Below are 10,829 nucleotides of genomic sequence, written 5' to 3'. Positions count from 1 at the left end.
CACACGAGTGGTTAGTATTCAAATGAAAAGGTGCCTTCATGTGGGGACCAATTAACGTCAAAAAAGATTAATATTCAACATGCATCACTGCCATTATGTGAGTATCTCTTACTCTCTTGTGCCTAGGGACAGAGGGCCATCTAAAGAGCATTTAATCAATAGCTATTAGGCTTCACATCAGAATAATTAGATTTCACTATTAAACAGGGCTATTCCCCTGACAGAATGTCGAACATAACTTGACTGGACTTCTGAGACAGCCCATGTATGGAATGAATCGTTTGATATGATATAAAACAAAAAATTAAACAACCTGGACGCTAAATTAATTTTAAATCAGGTTGTTATTCCTTAAAGGTTCCAGCAGGTGTCAGTATCGTTCCTATTAAGAGACATTCAGGAGACAAGGCAAAAAGAGGATTAACTTTTTAATCGTATTTTACATTAATTTCTGATATAATACATACATGAGTCTTATTGGCCCTTAATAGGGTCACAACAACACTTTTTAAAGGTCATATATATCGTGGAAAAAATAACCAACTGGCTTGGAATTGATTAAAAAAAAGAATGGTTACGGAAATCAACTGCACAACATGGAATTCAGTCACAAATGGCAGTTTCAAGTCTCTTTACGTGGCGTCTTGGTTTCCTTTAATCTCCTCCCCACCCATAAGTCTTGCCATGCACAAAGGATTGACATGACAAAATAAAGCCTACATGACATAATTAAATACACAACAAATAGGTTTGGTTTCTGTGCCTGTGGTTTATTTAATGTATGGTAGGGTTCTGACGAGGATTCAAACCCTTTATTAAGTACAACAGAAGCTGGGTGTGTCTTGTAACCGAATGCTCAAACCATACGGAAGAAATATACCTTTTATAATGAATATACTGTACATGGTATCTATGTATGATTAAAAACAATCATAGTTAAGACTGAATGAACATTCTATTCACTGTAAAAGACTTGTGTTCTGTTGTGTGACATTTTAGGCAAATGGAACCTTTTTAATTAGCTCAAGGTTGAAAGGTCATTGGTTACTTCGAAAATAAGTGCTAGAATAAATGTTGGCGCCATTAGAACAGTGTTTCCCTTTCCTGGTCCTGGGGACCCAAAGCAGTGCACATTTTAGTTTTTGTAACAACACTCACACACTTGAGTCAACTAATCAACAATTCATCATCAAGCCTTTGATTTGAATCAGGTGTGTTAGGGCTAGGACAAACTAACAGGGTGCATCACCTTTGGATCCCCCTGGTCAAGCATTTGGGAAACGCTGCATTAGAAGGAAGTGTATTCTATACATTAGATGCCTAACAGAGTTTACTTTATCCAGATCAGTAGTATTGTTGCCAATTTTTAAAGTGCTTTACATCAATAATATACATTGTTAAATGTTTCAGATGGACAGAACAGATTAACGAATAACTTAAACACAAATAAATATATGTAAAAACACATACATACATGTGGTAAAACAACCCAAGAATGCTAGGATTCATGTTACTTATGAAATATCACATTATACAACTCATTGCACATCTCCACATATATATATATATATATATATACGGGATATATAAAGAGCAATGGATTATGATTCAAAGGGACTTGGTGTGTCCATATCAAGAGCTCTTTACAACTTGATAACTGTCTATAAATACAACACATACAATGGACCAGTCGTTTGGTCTTGGTGTATCGTCAAGAGTTCTTTTCAATGGAAGGTCTAGTTCTCCTAACCTCCATAGCCACTTCTTCTGGGTGAAATAAATAGCGCTGGAGTGTGTACACAGGTTGTGAATCCTTGGATGACTGATGAGGGAGGGCAAAAGTCAAGAAGTTACGTAGAGACTGTGACTACTTGAGGTGGGTGTCTCTCTTTTTGGCTGCAGTGAGCTGTACTGGAGTCAGTGTGTGTGTGTGGGGGGGGGGGGGGTCTATTATGGAGGCAGCAGAGGGGGTTTGAAAGTACAGGCTCCAGTACAGTGGCGAGGGGTCAGCATCTTGCAGGAGAAATGGTGCAGGGCGTCATGAGCTTCTAGGGAGAAAGGGGATGTGTCACTTCAAACACTGGGCAGATGAAATGTATTTGTTGTATTTCCATCCACACTATGTATTCTCTCGTCCTTTCCTCTAAGTTCAGTCTACATGTCACAGTAGTTCTGCTCAATATCAAATGAGCTAGGAATTAGCATATCATAAGGACACACATGCTAGCGAAGAATAAAAAGTAGCACTTGCATAGGTACGGTTGGACAATAATTTGACAAAGACTACTAGTCATAATCAAAGTCCACTAGAAGGCTATGCTCTTGCCCAGCTAGCCATTGAATTAATTCACAAATGGACTGAAACTGGATACATGTTCTGTTTGTGGACCATATAAATTACCTTTTAGCTTCTGTTGTATTGCATAACGCGCCTTTCTTTCTTGATCCAACTCGCTGCACAAAGTGTCTAAGCAAACAACACATAAATAATAAGAAAAAAAAACGCAATAATTGAGCTACAAAGCGGTGGTTTGTAAACTTTGAAATGGATGACTGTAATTTATGTAGTTCACCCTGGGGTATTTTGAGTGACCTCTTAGTGTAGTTGAAGTGTGTATTTACACTACCGCGTTCCAGTAACTCTAGAACTAGTCTATCCGTGAAAGGGCGGCATCAGCTGTTGTCGTCTACTGTATGTAACTGATACGACGATACGTAATGGTCTGCCTTTTACATTTTCCAGTGCGTGATTTAGGAGAAAATAACATTTACAAGCAAAACACAGCGAAATCAATCTCTCTATGGTTTGATATTATTGCAGTTCATTCGACAATTTCCAGTCAAATTGCGAAAAATGTTGACTATTTTACAGGAATGTTAAGCTATTATTTGTAGATTGTGGACATGCAGCCTAATCCTATAATGACCGAATTTATGCAAGTGTCACTTTCCCTTCTTCATTCTTGTGTGGTACAAGGAAGCAACAAAGTCAATATGACTGTTCTTGTACATGCATGTTTTCATACGTTAGAACGTCAATGCTATAACGATATGGGTAATTTCATTCAATTTAAGTCGAGACATATTATTTAATTGATTAAAACATTGACCATTTAGCATATTCCGATTATTTTTCCTGGAGACTCACCTCGGACAATATGAAGCTGTTGGACCATCTCTTCTCTGTAAGACAGTTCCCTCTTCATTTGGTCCTGAAAATTATCTGCATAGTGAGCAAGCAGACGGCTACTATTAACACAGTGCGCAAGTCCAAATAATAGAATTTAAGCCTAATGGGTTCTCAACATTATGACATATGACTATATTAAAATAAAGACCTCAATGAGTGGGAAACAGGAGCAGCTCTCGCTTTTGAAGCTAAACAATAATTTACTTCCATTTCAGCACCATGCCGCTGTCCACTAATGTTTGCTTCATTGTAGTCAATATGTTTGCTGTATGTCTCTTTCTGTTTAAACTCATTCTGATACAGGCTAAAATGGTGGAAACGTGAATGACTTTAACTCTTAAAAAATAAAGTTACATTTAAAAAAAAAACTAAGTTAAGAGATCAAGTTGCGCCTGTTTCCCCTCATGTAAATCTTTCATATCAGCTGCACCTCGACTCTGTGTATGTTTAAGCAGTAGGACAATAAAGCGTCCTACCTTTTAAACTTTGAAATTCGCGTTCCAACTTTTTTCTGAGCTCCACTTGTTCGACAAGCTGTTTCTGAAGTTCCTCTGCAAAACGAAGCGGTCATCACCATTATCATAATCGTCGTTGTAAAAAGGCAATAGGCAAAGCTGTAAATTCCAAATGTGGCTTTCAACATACTAGGCCTATATATTGCAGACCTATCTTAGATAGCCTGTTCAACAATTAAAGCATTTGATTTTGATTACAGGCATTTATAGGCCTAATACAATACAGGCCTATGGGTAAAAACAACCACAATGTTTCCCTTGGTTTATTTCCCTATAGTATCGTAATAACTATTATCAGAAGGCCTATGGTTGGAACGCTAACAGTCGTTTAGCCTCACTGTGTCTCCAAGCATGGTATTGCTAAATAATTAGCTCCATCGCCTCGGGGTTAGAGGCTCGAGCGCCGCAGCTTAATGGCTGGGCTCGTTAAAATATTAATAGTGTAAAAACGATTTCGTGTTACAATAAGTAGAACAATTCCGTTTCTCATAATTTAACATTAGAGGAGGTTAACGAATGGAAAACAATTCAAACGTGACCGTGCAAACTTGTGTTAAGCTGTAGGCATAACATTTTTTTATCAAGCGATTAATAAAAAAAATAGATTATTAGACAGATCATACTAGGTATTATGTTGTTAGTGCAGTACCTAGATATTGGAAGGGAAAACCTCACCAGTATAACATATTAGACTGGTGATTCCACACGTCGTAGCCTACACAAGACCAACATAGAAAATGGTTCTCATGTTCCATAAAAAGGCGTATAATTAACAACAAGAGTTTTTTTTCGAATGTTGAAATGGTAGGCTTTGAGGAAGTAGAGCTACAAATAGAGCCGCGTTCACACGTGTTCGTTATGTTTAAAATATAACTCTGTTAATCCAATGCTAAATATGATTTTTTTTATTCACAGAACCGACAATTAGCCTATTATGTTTAGTGATTTCCACCTTGCTTTGTTCAATTTAGAGATCTAATGACTTGAAACGAGGCTAGGCCTACTTGTTGGTCGTTTTGCATGAGGCTTTTTTTCAGAAACTATTTTTCAATATGAACAAATGTCAATGATCGTTGATAAAAGTCAAATGATTACCTTTAGCCATGTTTTCGATATCTTTTTCGTGGATCCTACTGACGTCATGCTGACGTAACGCCCCATCGCCTGCAAGAGAAATATTAAAGATGGCATCAGCTCATTAATTCATCTAATTTACTCAATTTTCTGTTATAAATTAACATATTTGCAACAGTAAAAAGTGAAAAACCTTTGGCTAACAATTTCGTAACAAAATATAATACAGTAGTCTGTATTACCATGGTAGGCCTACTAAACTTTTACACAGTTGCACACAGAGACTCACATGTTGGGCTTTCCTTTGCTTGGTCCTGATAGGCTCCCTGTGGAACGTCCTCTCTTGTAGGAGAACGTTGTTTATGTGGGTCGGAAACATGGAGGACACCTGATAAAGACAGACAGTAATAAGCGACGTGCCTATTTGCATACAGAAACTATACCATGAATATGTACTATGCAAGATAATAGGCCTACCGTTCGATTGCAATGGGCTGCTATGTTTTGATCCAAACGTAGATGGACAGTTCAAAGGCATTTGTCCATCCTTTTCATGTGTGTACACCTGCAAAATTAACCATCGCCATTAGTCAATACAACTGCAATTATCTATAATTCTCTTAATTTCACAAGCAATTCTTTGAGCGGATATACCCACGTGACACGTCTCCAATTTATAATTATAGGTTAGTAATTCAATTGTTGTCCACCTATCTAAATTGCGGTTTGACTGACATTAGGACGAGGCCGGCGCAGGCCTAACCTTTTCCCAACACACTACAAGGCTCGCAGTAAACACTCCAAAACAGAACCACTTCAATTATCTTTAGAACAAAAGACAAGACACGGGCCTAGGCTCCCACTCGGCGACCTTATTAAAACAGGCCTACTCCATTCTCAATCTCTTTAATATTGGGACGATGGTCTTTTTTGTAAATGTCATTGCCAAAATGTATTTTAACAAAAGATAATTTCCATATTTGTTCCAACCTGCCAATGTATGTCTAAACAGGCTCAGCCTTCTGTAATGTCAGGGTTTTCAACAGCACAATAAAACGTCATGCGAGAAGGCCTGGGTATAGTTAATATAAGCGGCTTTTTTTCTTCTTCATTTGACCAAAATATGAAATCCCCTTGCAAAAACGCGTTGAATACATCACATTGGCCTACTGTTTAGGCTTCACACTGTTAAAAGCTGCCAGCCATATCAACATCCTATATAGCATAGGCCTATGACAATTGGAACATTAAACATAGCATGGTGACCATGCTTTATGCCCATGCATTTACAAGACCAAACATCACCCATTTTCATATGAGATCCAAACAAGTCTCCATGGATTGATGCCTAAATTATTTTACAAACATGTGCGTAAATAGATTGAACATCAAAGCACTCATATGGACATTGGCACACTTACTTCGTACACCGGTGTATCATGGCGCTCTGACACCTGTCCACCCTGCCTCTCGTCATCAGAGGACCCGGAGTGGGGATCTTCCGGGTGTGGTCCTGGACTTGTCCCCAGCTCTTGACTATCTTCCGGCCCGGAATGGGCTGAGTTGAGGGGCGGGGGACTCTGACGGTCCTCCACTGACAGTTGGACTGACTCTTCATCCTCTTGTGCCCTGTTTGACTCCACGTCAACGTCTGGGTCGTCCACGCTATCCACATCCGGGGACATAGACCTATAGCTAGAACTTTCACTCACGAAATCTGGCGATAGGTAACCAGAGCGCACACCGCTGTACGTGTCCCTGTTGCCGTATAGCTTTGCAATGCTTTCGGCGTCTTTCACCACAGGTCTGAACGCAGAGATGTAATTTATCTTCCGTGGAGTTGTGGGGAGTCCTTCCGTCGACCGGGCCTCATCCCCGGATTTATCCTCGTCGTTCCGGGTGGATTGTGAGCTGGAGCACCGTTCGCTGTCGTGAAAGCTATCCTTAGGTGTGTTTGCGCACCGGTCACTTTGATCCGATAACTCGAGATCACTCTGTCGGACACTTAAGAGCTCTGTGGGTGGTTTGGGTGGTGACTGTTGATACGGTGGCATCGGTAGGCCACCTGCAGTAGGCCAAAACATCGGGAAAGAGGGATAGATACTGTCCTTTGCTCCTGGCCAAAAGACACCCGAAACGTTGGTTTTATTTGTCTCTCCCACTCCGTCGTCCTTCTTTTGACACAGTCCAAACGCAGGGAATCCATACGGGTGGGGGAAGAGAGGTGGCTGGATCTTTTGAAGCATCCCAAAGCTCTTGCTGGGCACAGGGATAACCGGGTAGTTCCGGACGCCATTTGACAGACTGATGTTAGGCCTACCTCGGTCTTCGTCACAGCGCAACGTTTTATGGGGTACCTCAGGGGAACTTCTTTGGGTTGGGTTACTGGTGGAATGTGACTTCAAAGGAGAGGACATGGATGACCCACTCATAGGTAGCGTCCTCTTACGACTTCCCCCGTTGAACATCGCTTTAACATCCTCCCACGCGTGGGCAACATCATCCGACGAGCTTTTGTCTGTTAGTTTGAGGTGGCGCCTCCACGAATTGAAGTTTGCTGCGTCTGGCTGTGTATACTTGGACTCGGGAGTGCGATGGGAGTGGAATATGAATTTATTTGGGGAAAAATACATGTTACAATATGTGCATTTAATGCACTTGGCCCTCGAGCTGTTATACCTTGCAGGTATGAAGCTACCTCTGCTTCCCCAAGCGCATTCATGAGAGACATCAAAAGCGAAATTTTCCGGTAGCTTCGGTGGGTTGTGAGCACCGAGGAATGATTTACATAGCCTCTCCGCCTCCCGCTTGGTGATCATACCGCAGCGCCGCGAGGAGATTGGCATGGCGCCAGCGCGCCTCAGTATCTCGAGCTGGACGGGCGTGCACTGGACGCAGGTGATTCCAAGAGCAACGCGTCGGTTATGGATTTCGTTGTAACTGTAGTTCTTTAGCAATGTGTTGGATATCTGCGCCAAGCAAAGTCTTTCCTGGCCATCTATGACCAAAGACACGATGTGCACTCCATACAACGCGGTCTCGCTGACTTGGTTAGGCTTCAGGGAGATGGGGCTGGAGAAGGGCTGAACGTCCTGCTTGGAGCTGGGGGAAGAGCTGGAGTCTCGTCCCGCTGGTTGTTGATTGGGTATCGACTCCATTCCTGGAAGTCTGTAAATAAATAAAATAATTTTAGGTTAGCCTATTGCACTACCAAATAGGCCTACAGTTGGCATAACTCCTGTCAAAAAAATGCACTAGCTCTAAATTGTTTGCAATTCATTCCTAAGAAATAAATAAAGTCCATGAAATTATAGCTTTGTAATTCATCTTACCAATAGGCCTACGCACGCACATTTCGTGCAATAATAATATGGTCAAGGTCTTAAAAGTAACGCAGAAGATCAGTATTATTATTATTATTATTATTACACACTTAGTGTTATTATAGAACAATCAAAAAAAAATTCAACCCAGCATTATTCACAAAAGACAAGGATTAGTTAGCTATTCGTTTTTGGTGACACAGTTCTAAATAAATACATAAATAATAGCCTAATAAATAAAATAGGTCTACATAATTTAATATAAACGTTCAATTTTATACGATCATGTTTAGTATAGACATATTAATATTAAGTGTCTACATTTTTTTTTTTTTAATTGTATTGTATTTTTTTGTAGGACTATGCCAACTAAGGCTATCCATGATCAGTTAGTTGTTTATTGACGGGACCTTTTCCTGTCCTCTTTAAATCGGCTCAGAGGCGAGGGTGATTACTTAAGAACTACATAAGATCCTTACACGCAAAAGAGCAGAAGGAAAATACACTCTGAGCTGCGCCAATGCGCTTACCAGAGAGGAAAAGAACAGCTAAGCTGCTTTCTTGGTAATTACACGGGTTCAATTGTACGTATTTGATCTGTTAATAAAAGACTAGTCATATATATAATTAAAACATCGCATGCGTGTCTCCCTAGATTAACGTAGGTACAACGGCTTATAGGCCTACAATAAAATAAAATAAATCGACTTTTACAAAAGGCAAATATTTCCCTCACATCCGTCACATCTTTTTTGTTTTGCGCAACGGTTGTAAATATATGTTCTATAAGTCTTCCGAAAATAATATATTAATTGGAAAATAAATTAAAGGTAACACTTACGAAAAACATGTCAAATATGAAGCTGTTGTGACTGGTGATGAGACATTAAAATTTCAATAGAAAATACACAAGACAACGAATTGAAAAGAGTAAGATCTTTACCTTTCTTTCTGGAAAAGAACACAGTACTCCTAGCCTTAGGAAACAACTTTTCATCAAAAAGTTGAACAAAAATCCCCGACACAAGCAGAGGTCTAGTCCGAGATAAAAATATACTGTTGCTGGATGGACCAAGCGTTCAGACTAGCTTAATATCTCTCTGTCTCTGTCTCAGTACAGTGAACGGACTTCCATCCTCTTCGACTCTCACGGGCTGAGTGGCGCACGAGAGAGTGACCGCATGGCAGTCCTCGAGCCTTCGCCACTCCTCAAGACAGCAGTCGACGCTCCTCACTGAAGAAGTGACCGCTAAACTAATGGATGGCAAGGCACACCCACTTAGCGTTCCTTCTCTTTAACTATATTATCTCCTGGACAATGAAGGAACAACAGCCACTAGGCTATCTCTTGATCCATTTAAACTTTACTCAGTGGATCTTTCATAGAAGTGGGGGAAAAAAACATTAAGAGAAAGATAGATGGATAGATATATATTGCATTAATATGGTGTGCTAAGTAGTAAGGTGCATTTGATAGATTTCTATATTGACACAATTAATGACCAACGATATTTTAATAATAGACATAATTATAATTTGATGCGTGCTTTTATTTGTCCTATTTCACACATGTAGGTACAAGTGTGTATTATACCCATGTGCTAATTGGAAATGTTTTTATGATTTATTTATTTTGCATATCCCAACTCTTCATCGGAGAGTAACTGTCCCTACCAAATGCCAATGAAGGCCTATAGACTATTTCCAGTATTAACAAACGAGCAAATTTAGGACAAAACTGAATATGAAATCGAAGGCAACAAAATGGCTGAATGTATCATTTATCAAGTTCCATGACCATCTGTTTTGCTTCTCGTGGACACGCAAATCAATTCCAGCCCTTCTGGTAAAGACGCCATGAATTTTAAGGCTCGCGTGCTTTTGTTCGAATGTCAAACAATTGGACACGTTTTAAATCACATACTGTGCATTCTTAGATTCTGCATTGAAAATGGACCGAATCCTAGATGAGCGGATAACTTGCCTCGGGCGGGACTGTCATATGCTGCTGCACACCCTCCCCCTCTCTCAATACCCACCACCCACGAACCAAACTGTCAGTAAATGAAGCAAATTTGTTGAGCACACAGGACACGGTGCGAGCAGATTGCGTCTACAAATAGAGTGATATATTAGAGCAATAGGCTGAGGTTAGTGATGAAATCCAATACTGTAAGACCATATTAACTATTCATAACCTGATCAATGCCCTTCGGTTAACCCCAGTAAGCCTTGTGCTGAGGTATCAATACCTTGTCGGGGCATAAAGTTCAAGGAAAGGCATGCAAACTTTTCTTTTTAGTTTAAAATAACATTTAAACTATTTGCACAAGTAGGCCTAAATACACGAGTTGAACAACATTTGGGTACAGTCTGAATGACATAAGTTTACGTTGTGTTTGAATTGTTGTATTTTAAAAAGTAGTTTTTCCAATTTGGTTTTTATTTTTTAAGGACTTACTAAAATTACCTATTTGTGTCTTATTTTAAAATGCACATGTAGCCTGGATGCCTATAGCCTATATTCCTAACATTGTCTGTCCTAAATGGACACTGATTAAAATGTAATTAATCAAACTGTCCGGGCCAAAATGTGAACAATTACCACAATCAAATAGGAGTTAATAACGTCCACAAACGCCCCCCAGCCAACTATTGCTAAGCAGACACCATTAAAGTAGAACATCTATGCCCTTTAAACCTAGCATAAATTAGCCTATACATAAT

At 39.8% G+C, this 10,829-nt stretch overlaps 1 protein-coding gene across 8 annotated transcripts; it reads right to left on the bottom strand.

The window, feature by feature from the left end:
- Nucleotides 1–415: 415 nt before the first annotated feature.
- Nucleotides 416–10,113, bottom strand: LOC129847391 (SKI family transcriptional corepressor 1 homolog-B-like). Of its 8 annotated transcripts, none has more exons than XM_055915165.1 (9): nt 9,046–10,113; nt 6,201–7,947; nt 5,257–5,344; nt 5,069–5,167; nt 4,801–4,869; nt 3,667–3,741; nt 3,149–3,223; nt 2,402–2,467; nt 416–2,048 (listed from the first exon to the last, which is right to left on the bottom strand). In XM_055915165.1, exons 2-9 carry the CDS (start codon nt 7,935–7,937, stop codon nt 1,951–1,953), a joined length of 2,307 nt encoding a protein of 768 aa, XP_055771140.1. In that variant the 5' UTR covers nt 7,938–7,947; nt 9,046–10,113; the 3' UTR covers nt 416–1,950. The 8 variants fall into 8 exon arrangements, with proteins under 8 accessions (XP_055771140.1, XP_055771141.1, XP_055771142.1 ...); XM_055915166.1 differs by having other exon boundaries at nt 416–2,045; XM_055915169.1 differs by having other exon boundaries at nt 1,955–2,048; nt 3,149–3,212.
- Nucleotides 10,114–10,829: the final 716 nt, after the last annotated feature.

Source organism: Salvelinus fontinalis, unplaced genomic scaffold (assembly GCF_029448725.1).
Source record: "Salvelinus fontinalis isolate EN_2023a unplaced genomic scaffold, ASM2944872v1 scaffold_0820, whole genome shotgun sequence".
Lineage (NCBI taxonomy): Eukaryota > Metazoa > Chordata > Actinopteri > Salmoniformes > Salmonidae > Salvelinus > Salvelinus fontinalis.
This window is presented reverse-complemented; position numbering and strand designations above follow the sequence as displayed.

Bases quoted from the DNA above. Each gene is read 5' to 3' on its own strand.
- LOC129847391 (XM_055915165.1), bottom strand. From the start codon at position 7,937: ATGGAGTCGATACCCAATCAACAACCAGCGGGACGAGACTCCAGCTCT. The intron at 5,168-5,256 runs GTAGGCCTATTA...TGTCTTTATCAG, and splicing joins CAGCCCATTGCAATCGAACG to GTGTCCTCCATGTTTCCGAC. The intron at 3,742-4,800 runs GTAATCATTTGA...TTCGTTTTGCAG, and splicing joins TATCGAAAACATGGCTAAAG to AGGAACTTCAGAAACAGCTT.